General features: G+C 39.0%; 1 protein-coding gene across 4 annotated transcripts in view; it reads right to left on the bottom strand.

Moving 5' to 3' along the window:
* Positions 1–14,692, bottom strand: part of PARD3B (par-3 family cell polarity regulator beta) — a 644,857-nt gene that overhangs the window by 115,759 nt on the left and 514,406 nt on the right. For all 4 annotated transcript variants that reach the window (XM_038422313.2, XM_043505627.1, XM_038422315.2 and 1 more), the window contains one exon: positions 14,216–14,326. In XM_038422313.2, coding sequence (XP_038278241.1) covers positions 14,216–14,326 — 111 coding nt within the window. The remainder of the gene's footprint in view (positions 1–14,215; positions 14,327–14,692) is intronic.

The following is a 14,692-nucleotide window of genomic DNA, read 5'->3' as shown; positions in this document are numbered from 1 at the left end:
ACGAAGAATTAGTGAGTAGATGAAAATATGCAAAAGGCTTCATCCTCTAAGGGTTCCTGAATAACGATAAAAGAAAGACTGCAGAGCAGGAGGGACACAGACTGCCCGTGTCAGCGTCGCCAGAACAAACGCACCAAATTTTATGTTAAGTAATTTTGGAAAAAGTTCTACCCTGATCAATCCTTGCAACAAAACAATCTTTCCAGGGTGAGTGCAGTATGGATCCTATTGTCAGGGAGTGCTTACTGTACTATGAAGACAGGGATGGATTTCCATTTGCAATTCGACTATGGACATCAATACAGCAGGGGGTTTGTATCACTGGTTTCTGTCTTTTATCCATAAAGTGCCTTCACAAGAAATCATCTTGTAGAAAGATTAATATTTTACATGCCCCACATGGCGTTACATTTAGAAATGTAAAGGTGAAAGCACCCCCGCCCCCAAAATAGCTTATAGCTATTGGACCCAATACATTTATCAGTTCTATAGTCCCCATCTCTGAAAGTTCTGCCTTTTGACCATTAAATGCTTTTATAGCAATTTATGACTATTTCTGCTATTGGGCCAAATCCTGAGAGATGCTGAGCATTTGGAAATATATCCAGGAAACTTGAAGACAGTAGACCAGATCCTCAACTGGTTGAAAATGACATAACTCCATTGACTTCACTGGGGATGCGCCTATTGACACCAGCTGAATATCTAGCCCAATACCTTTATGTTGCATATCAGGGAATTTCTACGGGTGGGATAACATACATGTTTCCTACTAGCCTTAAGGATGGGATGTTGTATCTCCTTGGATGAGGGAGGGAGGGCAAAAGCAGCAGCACATAACATTCTCTAGAGGAGAAGACTTGGAGCAACTCATCGGAATTGCAATGGTGAACTGCAATGGACTCTGAACTGATACATACCATATCCCTTAGAGATTGCAGACTTGAAGGTAACAGAGTAGCATGACACAGTGGCATCATGTGTAACTTGCTTTCATGTTTGACAGTGAAAGTAATTTGTTCTGCCATCAATACTGGTACCTTCTGCACAACAAAAGCTGGAATTAGGTTAGCACAATTTTCTTTTGTTACTGTGAATAAGCCTAGCTTCTTCAAATTTTCCTTATGAATGCAGCCTACAATCACTTTCACTGCTATGATCTGTACCTGCTCAAGAACAATTACTCCTTTCTATATTATGCTGACCAGTCAATGCCAGTTTATGTGAATTTCTTGCTGATCAATGTCTCATCTTTTCAAGAGTGCTATTATAATTGTATTAATATTTTTTGTTTCTTTCTCACTCTTCCATGGAAATCTATAACATCTGCTCAATGATCTCTCTTTTACTCTTTCTGTTTTTCATTTCAATCCAAGCTCTACCCGATGTGAGTATTGAACTACACAGGCTGTACAATTTCAGTTTTGTATCTACCTATTTTACTAAACCTTCCTTTATTCCTCTTAGCCTTGTCATTTTCCCTTTTCTAAAGTTTTAAATATCCTGATTGCAATACATCACCATGTTCTGACCCAATCCTTAAAAACATACCAATGAGTGCCTAATAATCTTTTATCTTGCTTCACCCTATTACCTTCCTTTCCCATATCACATTTTGTTTTGCCTTCCAAACCTGCTAGCTGTTGCACATTTGTAGTGTTTCACCCTGTTCCCCTTCTCTTACTTCTCTTTTGTTGCCTTTTCTTATAATTTAGACCAGTTCCATCTCTTACCCTCATCTCAAAAATCTGCCAGATCAACAGAATTGTCATAGCAAACAGCCTTGAAACTACAAAGAGTACTACAATTACAGAAGAGCCCAACACAGGATGGGGCTGGTTAAACAAGTGGAAGCAAGAGATTACATGTCACTCACCACCCTGACACCAGCAGTGAAACTAAAGAGGAGAGGCACAGGTCACAATCTGAACAGTTTAGCCTAATACTAAGTTTATATAAACTTCCTGATGAGGGAATGGGAAATAAACCACATAGGATGGAAGGAAGCCAGTGACATTTCCCTTCTGTATCCCATATCAATTCCGCTCACTCTGTTCTGCCACCTGAAACCAAACATTCAGTTAAATCACTGCCTGACAAATGCATCAACTTCCGTTAGCTGTGCATCTGTGCAAACACAGCCCTCTCACCTAGGTAGCTAGAGCACAGGCATCTTAGAAATGCTATAGCATGTCCTGCCCTCTTAACTTCCTGAGATCCCTCTCTCTTTTAATTGTCATCCAAAGCCAAACATGTAGTTCCTGCCTAAAGATTTTCAGTTGCGTCCCATGGCCCAGAATCTATCATGCATAACTTTTCCTAGCCACAAATAAGCCAATAATTTTGGGCTGCAAAGGCCAAATGCTCACATTGCAGATCAAGGAAAAGATAGTCCCTTTTTATATAACTCTGATAAGAATATGGGTAAATTTTTCAAAATAACTTAAGTACATTTTCAAAAGTTGCTTAAGACACTAAAGGAGTCTAAATCTCATTGAAAGTCAATGAGCCTTAGGCTTCTAAATGCCTAGGTCAGTTCTGAAAAATGGAACGTACGTGCTTTTGAAACTTTTACCCCATATCTAAAGTACCGTGGGGCTGCTCAGCATAAGAATAATAATTTATGGTATACAAGTTCATTTATTCCTCAGATCTCCTTCCAATATGACTAGGGCCCTACCAAATTCATGGTCCATTTTGGTCAATTTCATGGTCATAGGATTTTAAAAATCACAAATGTCGTGATTTCAGCTATTTAAATCTGAAATTTCAAAGTGGTGTAACTGTAGGGGTCCTGATCCAAAAGGGAGTTGCCAGAGGGGGCCGCAAGGCTATTGTAGGGGGGTTGCAGTACTGCTACCCTTACTTCTGCGCTAACTTCAGAGCTGGGCGGCCGGAGAGTGGCAGCTATTGGCTGGGCATATAGCTCTGAAGGTAGCACCCTGCCAGGAGCAGCAGCGCAGAAGTAAGGATGATATCAATATGATACCATGACATCCTTACTTCTGTGCTGCTGCCTTCAGAGCTGGACAGCTGGAGAGTGGCGGCTGCTGGCCAGAAGTCCAGGTCCGAAGGCAGAGCCGCCGCCAGCTGCAGCGCATAAGTAAGGATGGCCTGATACGGTATTGCCACTCTTACTTCTAGGCTGCTGCCTGCAGAGCTGGGCTCTCAGTTAGCAGCCACTACTCTCTAGCTGCCCAGCTCTGAAGGCAGCGCAGAAGTAAGGGTGGCAATATCCCGACACCCCTAAAATAACCTTGCAACCCCTCCAGCAACTCCCTTTTTGGATCAGGACCCCCAATTTGAGAAATGCTGGTCTCACCCATGTAATCTGTTATAGTAGAGGGTAAAGGCACACAAAAGACCAGATTTCTCTGTGGGAGACCAGATTTCACGGGCTGTGACATGTTTTTCATGGCTGTGAATTTGGTAGGGCCCTAAATATGATCCATTAACACAAATTCCATAGCTGGCCTCTTTTCTGTGTGCCACCAGAATGAACTCTCTAAGGAACTTCTATTCAATAACCACATCTTTTCTTAGTGGGAAGGAACAGAACATTCCAGCCTTCAAGTTCTTCTCTGTTGTGTATCTCAGGTGAGATGAACAACTGGTTAGCACAATGTGATGCATGCAAACCAAATCTTGCTAGTTACCATCTGTAATGAAAACACGAACAAAAATTGCTAGCTACTGCAGAAAGGCTGCAGTTACAGTTGTGGCTATGTAGACACAGCTCAAAGGCTCCTACTGACAGCACTGAAATTGCTTGAGGGATCCCGAAAGGCAGATAATGTACTATTTTCTTCTAGCCAGCATGAACAAACCTTCTGCTGAAAATGTACAACAAGTAGTACAACAAACTGTTTTATTATATGTCAAGTACAGATTGTGTGCCCAATGCTGTGTAGAGCACATGGAATGCCATGATCCACGCTCCAAGGTGCCAAGCTAAGGAGACAATACAGTCAAACAGAAAATACACCTGGTGACCAAACAATGGTGGTGGGGAGGGTTGTTTCATTTTTAATAGAGTACAGAAAAACATTTTGATACAAAGGATTAAAATTGATAGGCTTTGCAGAAAATGTGTGTTTTAAGCAGCGATTTGACCGAGCATCAGTGCATAAGTGAAGGAAATTCCCAAAGGCAGAATAGGAGAAGGAACAATAACTAGCAAAGAAGAAGTGTACAATAGGAATAGATAGGCAGGAGGCATAGGTCATTTACAATAATTAGTATTCGATTTGCAATTAATATAGTGAAAAGGGAGTGGCTGTGAAAGTAGCTTGAGATGTAGCTCGAATTTCACAAACAGGCCCAATCCTGTGAGTCTTTTAATCAGGTTAATTGGTGTAATACACATTCTTCCATTCATTCTGTCTTTCCTTGTGTGCAGCAGAATAAAAGCCACTGCATTTTTCCACTCACATGATGCTGCCTGAGATCTCCAAACTGCAAGGATTACTTAATTTACATCTGATTTGGAGTCTTAATATCTCAACTGTGATTTTACATAACATTTCTGCTTTTGTCTCTCATTTCCCTAATTCACACAAAGATTGAGAAAAGTGTTGTCTCGGAGAAAGTACCCTATTGCCCCAGGAGGTCATTTGGATTTCAGTTGGGTTTAAGGTTTTAATACTTTTTTCTGGTAGCACAATATATTTCAGTGGTTAAAACATCATATTTTCATTCATCTACATAAAAGTGGACCAAAGAAATTCTGCCTTTAGACCTTCATATGCAACACTCACTAAAGTGAATTGAGTATTTCATGTGACTATCCGAGGGCAGCATCTGGCAAAATGTTTTAAACATTTTATTTTATCATTATTAACATGCATGAACTTTTCATACAAGTATTAACAAATCTTATTAATAACTTGAATGTGTTACCCTTAAAAGACTCATTTGTGTTTTGTCAATCTTTTATTCTCTGGTTAGGTCCAATATTTTAAAGTGTAAAGTTAAGTATTTCTCATAATTCAGTGCTTTAGTCTTCAACCTGCCAAAATGATGGGTAACTGAAGGTAACATCTGAAGGCAACTGGTTGGATCAGTGTAAGTGTTCATGCAGTATTGTTATTACTAGATATCAAGCATAAAAAGGAAAGAAACCAGCTTGACTATTAGGGCTTCTTTTCAATTGCCTTGCACAAGTACAAAACTCTACTATTCTAAGCTGGTAGAGTATATTACACCCAGTTTGCATAACTATAGGTAACTGTAATAAGATGCATGGAAATGCTTGCAACGCTCTCCTTAATGCAGATTCATATTCCCTGCACCTCCTTTCCTGCTCATCACTCTTTACCCTGAGCTCACACTCCCACCCAGCACCAAACCTGTGCTATGTAGGATCAAACATTAATTTAGTAAGCTTCATCATCCCTGTAAGGTAGCTAGGAGATACATACTAGAGGGATTACTTTGTCCACCACTGAAGCACAACCACCTCTGGGGTGAAACATGGCTGTTTAACAGTGTACAGCAACACTGTCAAATTGAAATTACAGGAGAAATTTTGGTAGGCAAAACATACTTTCTAGAACATTTGCTACTTTTTGAACAGCAGTGTGAAGGCTATATAAGGTTTTCCATTAACGTAATTTCAATTTTTTTCAGTGAATTTGTTTTGATCATGGTTTTATCCCGTGTGTGTGTGTGTGTTTCTGTCAATTGAAACATGATCAACTTTTACTGGAGCAAACAGCCATAGAATGAGAATTGCAAAAGGCAAGTATTTGCAGATGCAAATATTCTCCCCAAAGTTCTTGCAACTTAACCAATCAAGGAAAAGATACAGAACAATCACAGCTATACAACACAGCTCAAGGTTTGAATATCTATGATCTTTCCATAAAGTAAACATTTCATAAATAAACAACCAGATAAGTTGAATGATGACTCAATGTGAGGAAACTGTAATATACTTGCACATTATTTGCTCAGCTTTAGTGAGTATCAGAGTTGGAATCTGGCAAAAAACACTGAGGTTAATGTTCTAAAGAAAAATACCATGTGATCAGTACTGATCCCAGGATGCAAAGATTTTGATTTTACACTGCATTCAAAAGACAGCGCCTGAAACTTCATGCTGCAATATTGGTTCAGGACCAACTCAGAGGGAAGACTGACATTTACTCAATCACCAACACCATTTCCTGTAGTGCAAGGTTTTCTTGGATAGTCTCCTGCCCAAACTCTAACCTGTCACAACTTTGCTTAGGCTAGTGAGATCTTATGAGCTCACAGCACAAAGTACTGGAGTGACTATATTAGGTTATTTTTCTCCATCTGAAAGAAATTCTAAGAGTGGAAGATTCAAAACGATATTCCTGTGATATGATTTTCCCCTAAAAATTTCTTCATTATACATTATATTCAATTCATGTTTATAGACACATCTACAGAGTCTACCTACAAGAAAGAGAGACAAATTCACCTGAGTTTGGGAATGGAAGGTTGACTTTTTAATTAATAGTCCCTAATTTAAAACTAAGCTGAACATAGGACTTTTTAGTTTTGCAGTACTAAATCTGTTGTGGAGAACTAAATGTGTGCACTGCTCACACAAACAAAAATTGCAACCATCTAGAAAATAATAAGGTATAAGTAACAGTCAGCATGGATTTGTCAAGAACAAATCATGTTAAACCAACCTAATAGCTTTCTTTGACAGAGTAACATGCCTTGTGGATGGGGAGGAAGCGGTAGATGTGGTACAGATTGACTTTAGTAAAGCTTTTGATACTGTCTTGCATGAACTTCTCAGAAACAAACTAGGGAAATACAACCTAGATGGAGCTACTATAAGGTAGGTGCAAAACTGGTTAAAAAGCCATTCCCAGAGAGTAGTTATCAGTGGTTCACAGTCAAGCTGGAAAAGCATATCAAGTATCGCAGGTATCATTTCTAGATCTGGTTTTGTTCAGTATCTTCATCAGTGATTTAGATAATGGCAATGAGGGTAAACTTATAAAGTTTGTGGATGATAACCAAGCTAGGAGAAGTTGCAAGTGCTTTGGAAGATAGGATTAAAATTCAAAATGATCTGGACAAACCGGAGAAATGGTCTGAAGTAAATAGATTACTCCAGAGACAGCCAGGCCATTACCAACAAAATGTTCTGACTCTTTAGATGCCCAGAGGGCATAGTCTTTGAAGAAGAGCATCCGGATCATAGTGAAATTATTGTCTCAGTGAAGGGGAAGCCAGTGAGACTATGCTGTCGGAATGAAACATTGGGGTTCTTTAGAGGGCCAGGCTATGACGTATTGGAAAGTACCGACTGGACTACGACATCTGGGAAAGAAACCTGGTGACTGGACAAAAGGATCATCTGTCAAATAATCCACACCATGCATCAGTCTGGCTCCCACACCCAGTACAGTACTCAGCTCTGAGCCAGAACATTCTGGGTTCAAGCCACAGACCAGCACTGTACTGGAGGTGTCCTTCTTTGTGGACTAGCAGTATGTAGCTTGCTGAGTCTGTCAGAGCAAATTCTGTTTTAGCAACAACATACATTGGAAACAGAAGCTCAAAAACCACCACTTGGTTTAAATGCAATGTTATGCCCTATGAAAAGTGGGAGAGGATTCCTGACATCAGTCAGTCATAGTCACATATCAGACCCTCACTGCTCAATGGTAGGCTTTTATTATACTTTCTGGTATGTATAGCAGCAGCAGATCTAAAATGAGAATCACTTAGAATCAATGGGATGGGATTCATCTGTCCTCCTGTCCAGTGCAAGTGCTGCCACTGTAATAAACAGAAATCTGATAACTTCATACTGTCAGCACAAAATGAAGCGCTGACCTTGACCTGTGTAACATCATCCAGTAATTTTTTCATAACTCCTACATACTATGCTACACTGCTATGATCTAATAAGAATCTACAAGTAATTAACTGGAATTTTTTTAAAACCGAAGCCTTAATCAAATATGTATTCTTATCAGGGTTCCAAGGCAGCAATAAATTGGGACATTTAAAAAACTGGGATCTAATCCAATCTGTGATCTGATCAGGGTTCAATGGTTATAATAAATTGGGACTATTAAAACTGGGATCCCATCCAACACTTTATTTTGTCTAAACCACAGGACCTAGCTGTGCTGCAAAGTAAGGAATATTCAATGAACAGTAATGCCAGGTTGAATTAACCCTTAATAAATAGTGATACAAAAAAAGGGAGTCCCAAACAGGTATGGTCTTCCCAGAATTGAGCTGTGATAGAAATAAATTACCAAGATTTTATCAGAGGATCAATATGACCATCTCCAGGTTTTTATTTTTAGAATAATAATAATACTCCAAGACTTAGCAGACTATAGCACAAAAGCCACATGGGATTGTTAGCTATCTGTGTGTGTGTAGGTTTTAAAATGTACTGGTTTTGAACACCACAAGCATGCACTTCTCATTCCAAACAATAGCTGGCTGTTTTATCAGATTGCAGATCATGTGGCTATTCCGGTTTTCATTTTCATTTCCAGTAACATACAAATCCTCTCTAATTAAATAAAATGAAATAAATGCTGATAGAACAGGAATAGATTTTCACTCACTAGTATTCTCTCAAAATGTTTTCTCTCTGAATGTTTTTATTTCTGTAAGACGCATTTAGTTTCTAAAGGGATCGTGCAGCTGCAAAATTAAATTTCAGTTTGCCAAATATCAAAACCACATGTATTGATTTAAACTATGAGAATGGGCAACAAATGCAGCAGCCGATAAGACAAGGGAGAAGGTCTCACAGCTTTTGGATGGAAAATTTAGAATCCTGAACGTAGAGATTGAATCCAATTAACTTTCTTCAAATTTCAGATTTGCTCTTACCTACCTTCAATTCAGGCCAGTTTTTGAAAATAAGGGCCATGCCCTTTGCTTTTCTTCCTTTCTGCACAAAAACTTAAATGCTACTTTTTGAAATCTCCTCAATTAATTCCAGTGAGAAACACAAAACTAAGGTTTAATTAACAAAATAAACTAGTACCTCCCATAAGGAACCAGTGCAGAGCACTGGTCTGTACACAGTGTGTCTTTATACTCACTAAGTCGTATGTTATTTATTAAAATCATCCCAGTGTCAATGAGGAGCTTCATTTAGGGAAATTTTATTCTAACGTCTGTAAGATGTTCGACTGCTGGAAAGGAGACTTTTGTCTCAGCGGGATGCTCCACTAAAATCATTCTAAACAAACAGGAAAAAATAGTTCTCTTTCAACTGATACTCACTTTATTTGCATTTGAAAAGAGAATAAATTACTACATGTAAAACTCAAGTACCTAATATATTTTTCTTGTTTGTTTTACAATAGTTTTCAAATGTTAAAAAATTAAAAGGCATCCCGACATGAGCTAGACAGGAAGGGAAGGGAAAAAGCCTGGGTTGAAAAAAATAAATAAATAAAATGACCACCTCTTCTGTTACTTAATAATTTACTAAAACAACAGCTTGTTTTTAAAATGTAAAAAATGACAATTTGGTTGTAACTGACTCTGAACACACTAAAAATATAAATTTGACTCAGATTAAAAAATAAATAAATCAGCCTTAGACACTGTATTTGCTTTTATTCCTTTTATGGGCAGATTCTAGCCCTTTGGAGCTGATGTTTTATTATGGCCAAAGCCTCCGAAGCACGAACAAAATGATGACTTTATTTAAAATAGGGCCTCAGTCCAATGAACCATTGACTTGCATTAGAAAGGACAAACTACCAGCTCAGATTTCAGAGTAGCAGCCGTGTTAGTCTGTATTCGCAAAAAAAAAAGGAGTACTTGTGGCACCTTAGAGACTAACAAATTTATTTGAGCATAAGCTTTCGTGAGCTACAGCTCAGTTCATCGGATGCAGTGAGCTGTTGCTCACGAAAGCTTATGCTCAAATAAATTTGTTAGTCACAAGTACTCCTTTTCTTTTTACCAGCTCAGAGAATCAAATAGCCGGGTAAGGAAAACCCCCTAATACAATACAGTCATGAAGTTCTGACATTCTTCTGTGAGGCTTTAGTCATATGTGCTACTATGAGCAATGAAAGACTGAAGGAGAGTGGAAAAAGGAATCAACTGTGAAATTTACAGGAGGTGCTGACTTCATATGCAATTAGATACAGATATGGCTATTACTGAGAAAGTAAGACTCAGATCCTAAATTCCCATGAACCATTTCAAGCCCATAGTAGCATCAATCATTGAATGTAATCCAGGTTTCAGAAAGAAAGGGTAGTAGTGGTTTTGGTTGGCGATAGACGGTGAATCAGGAAATGTGGGCGCAGTTCCCAGCTCTGATAGAAACTTCCTTTTGTGAACTGGGACAAATCACTGAACTGGCATCTGTAAAATGAGAATAATGATGCTATTTTCTTTCTCCCATCCTTTGTCTTTTATATCTACCCTGTAAGCTCTTGGGGCAAGGTCTGAGACTTAGTATGTGTTTTTACAGCATCTAACATAACGAAGACCTGATCTTGGTTGGGACCTCTAACAACTACTTCTAATATAAACAATAAATAATTAGAGATGGTCAAGAATTTTTCAATGGAACATGCCAATTTATTGAAACAAACCTTTTGCAGAAATTTATCATCTTCATTGGGAAGGTTCTTCAGGTCCAGGAAGCAATTTCTAGCAAAACCACAGAGAAACCCACCCCAAAATAGCCAACAGCTTGGTGGTTAGGGCTGGGCTATGGAAGATCCAGGTTTTAAGTCCCCGCTCAGCCTGAATTGGAGCAGGGACTTGAACCTAGTTCCCCTACATTGCTGGTAAATGCCCCAATGACTAGGCTATGGAGTCAGTCTCTCTCTGGCCCAGTGAACATTTAATTAGTGTTCTCTCATGTTTTTTCATAAACAATTTTGAAAGCTCTTATTTTTGTTCTGATGTGGAATGAAAACAAATTTCAAAACCTCAAATTCTTTTTGGGGAATGGAATTCTTGCTTTCCAGCCTGCACTATAAATAATGATGATGTTTTACCTTCACATTTTAGTGTAGGATGTGTTGGTGGTACAAAACTGGTACAGAGAAGCAAGGAAAGGAAACACAGAAAAGAAAGGACTAAAAAAGAAAGATGTGGAATGGAAATAAGATTTACATGAGTACAGCAACAACATTTCACTTTGTAAGTAAGGGTCATATGTGCAGCCTGATGCCCTCTGGATTTTATGAAATATCATGTTATTGGGTGGGAGGATATTTGCACTTTGCAAAACTCCAAAAGAAATCCTACTCTTCCAAGTTGTGAATGCACTTCCTACTGGAAAACACACCCCACAGAGATCTTGTGCCTTTGGAGGCATGCCAAATGTGCAGTCCATGCAAAACCAACCTCCCAACATCATGCAAGGTTCACACAGCTGCTAGGATGCTGAAATGCCCTTGATCATTAGTCCTATCCCACCCACCCCAAAAATCAACAACTCGGACCTCTGCCACTAACACCTGATATAGATAGCTCAGGGTTTTAAAAAATGTGTCAGATCGATGTATACTCACATGTGGTGAAGGGGTATTGGTTAGTGTGCTAGACTTTGAAAAAGCCAGGCAGTCAGCATTTAACTGACATACAACCTCAAGCAGCCAAACTAAGTTTGTTATTCTAGGGGATGGAATTGAGACTTCAGAATAAAAATTACTCATGTAACTATTCATGGAAAGGTACAATTAGATAGTTAATTAATATCACTTATGAAAGTCAGAATTAGAAAAGTAATTAATACTTTGCTCAAGGTTAGTTAGGAGATTGTTTTGTTTACAGTTCTGTAGTCTATCATGCTACAGTCAAGTACTTGTTAGTTTTGTCAAATACATTTCACTCCAAACAAGAGTGCAGTTGAAAATATGGCTACATTCTAGTAAATCTTTAGTGAAGCTTGGTTTGTTAAAGATGAGACAATGTATGCAGAATTACAGTTAGTGAAGTCATAGTAGCAGTGAGATCTATGGTGTAGGCTCTCCGCATGGTTTTCTTTGCCAATATGTGCATTAAAATCTTAGGCTTGAATTACATTATACATTATAGGATTACTGAATCTTGGGACACAGTTATAAAACTCATCTATACTGTCTTCATAAGCATCATCATTCGGTGAATAGTCAACAACAATATAAAGTACTCAATTTCATTTAAACTGGGTTACTTATCTTGAGGCTGATCTTAATCAACCCCTCATATCATTCTTGCACAGAAATGTGTTGCGAGAAAACCAGCTACAGTATGCACTTTTCCTTTGTCATTGCTAAAATCTTTGCCACCCTGTGACTAGCAATACAAGACAGGGTTCAAGTCAACTAGTAGATAGTCTGGAACTACCAAACATATAGAACTATGTTCTTGTTTTAGTTAGAGAAGCGGCATGACCTGCTTGTATATACAATATATGTTATACCACTTTTGGGATAATACGAGGAATTTTTTTTATGTAAGCAGAATTACCTGAAGGAGAGAGAGTGATATTTCTATTCATTTGCAATGTGGAAGAAGAATCAAATAAGTGAGTTAAAAATATCAGCTAAGTTCATCAACTTCTCAACACACCTGCTGTTCTCCATTTCAGTTCAAATACTTCCAGGACAGAAAGTTAAATCATTATTAGAGAAGAGAAAACAGAATGATGAAGACATTAGACAAAACACTGCCTGTTTCTAATACATCCTTACCAATTTACCGTCAGTCAGTGACTATGGATTTTTAAAAAGCAGTTAACACTAAAGAAATGTTAAGAACAATTATCTCATGTCCAATTGGAACATTAGCCCTTTAGACAGAAGGGCTCATTCCTTTCAGTCTGCCAACATTTTAGTAAATGACACTGGCCCTTTAACAGATGGGATACATACTTCTTAGCTTGCCAGTATCCTAATAAAAGACACTGGCTTCTTTAAAATGAAGGACAAATACCTCTCAAATTGCCAGCATCCAAATTGGGAATCAGCAGTTTAAAATAAAGGCGGCACTCCACTGCCTGGCAAAACCAGGGACATGCTACAGAAATTTTAAAGCAAATGGTATAAATCCTACCCTGATATTATTTAATTTAGATAAATCACCTATTAAAACATTGGGTAAGTATATCCAATATCAGTACTGCAGTAACTGGATAGCTTTAGCAGACTCATTAACCTCTTAGATGCACCATCTACTGGAGGGGAACAAAGACCCACCATATGGGAATATGGTTGCACCCAGAAGGCTAGTCTTTACTGGGGGGAAGGAGGAGGAGAAGAGTTTGCTCACCTTCAGGGCAGCACTGCAAGGATTACCTATTTTTCCAGGCTTTTCAAGAGTGGGAACTCAGGAGGGTGGGAGTCAGGAGAAGTAAAAGCTATTAGTTCTATTGGGCTGGAAAGGCAGCGAGGGTGTTGAGATTATGGATGGGACAAGCATATTTTATGAGAGGGGAAAAAAAACCAACACAAGTAAAATAAAACCCCCTTGGTTTACAATGGTCCTTCAGTCTCTCAGGACATTTCCTAACCTTTGGGTACTACTTTATTCCCATTGTCTTTAGGCATATTCAGCATCTGTGTACTTTATATTATTAATTACAACATGAATCTAAGAGATTAATTTCTTCTATAACCTTGAGTGAACAAAACACAAAAAAGGAGGAAACAACAAAGATGAATATACCGAAGCTGCACTTAAAGCAGAAAACCCATGGATTGGCACCATAGTCAGCAGAGGCCTGGAGTGCTGGAAACCACTATGAGGGTTGCAGGAAGAAAGGGAGCCTGGAGACCCATAAGAAGCTGCTCCTACTGCCTTATGGAGGAGAGGGGGAGCCCAGTGCACAGAGCTCCAGAAGTAGCTGCTCACGTAGCATTGGGAGGGAGGGAGGAGAGGAGAAATGAGGCCAGGCCTCAGGAGAAGGTCCTCTTACTGGCATTGGGTAGTGTGGGCCCTGAAGAGGAGCTGCTGCATCAGGCTGTGCAGAGAATGCATTAAGCACCATCATAGAAGTAAAGGAAGCAGAATAGATGTTGTTATGCAGTAGCCCAGCATGGCAGCAGCCTCATGAAAGGAAAGCCAGAAGACTGGCTTAACAATGTTGCACTGCAGAAACTGACTGGCGGAGGGCTGGGATGGCATATCACTGGTCCAGGCCTGGAACAACTGCCCTGGCTTTCCTTCCTACACAGGAAGTCCTTGCCTTCTGTTCTTCTTATCAACATAGATGTTTACATGATTTACTCACCTTTCACGCTCATCTTTCATCTTTTCTAGTTCTTCTTCTCTCAGTGTGCCGTGTTTTGGATTTCCCTTCTGGTCAGCTTTCCCACCTTTCTCCTCTTTCTTCTTTCCAAATCTGATTAAGACATTAGGGAAGAGTCAGGGGAAGAGGAGAGAATTAGTAGAGGAAAAATACAATATTTACTGAGTACACAACAAACCTGGAGATTTACACAATCATAACATAATGAGCGATTGCCTAGAGTAAAGGACCTATCGCAATAATAAAATAAATTACCAATAATTCTGAATTTGAACCATTTACACAGCATTTGATCACAACTGTATTTGAACCTTGAGTGCATTGTAGAAATTACCACCCCGCAAGACCTGAAACAAAAGCAGCTGTGATGCTAAGCTATTATTAGCATACATTTCAAAGTAGCTGAAGGTTCTTCTTACCAGAGAATAGGCTCTCTGAAAACAATCTTCAGAACAATCT

Source organism: Dermochelys coriacea, chromosome 11 (genome assembly GCF_009764565.3).
Source record: "Dermochelys coriacea isolate rDerCor1 chromosome 11, rDerCor1.pri.v4, whole genome shotgun sequence".
Taxonomy (NCBI): domain Eukaryota; kingdom Metazoa; phylum Chordata; order Testudines; family Dermochelyidae; genus Dermochelys; species Dermochelys coriacea.
Note: the sequence above shows the minus strand (reverse complement) of the source record. Positions and strands in the feature narration are given on the sequence as shown.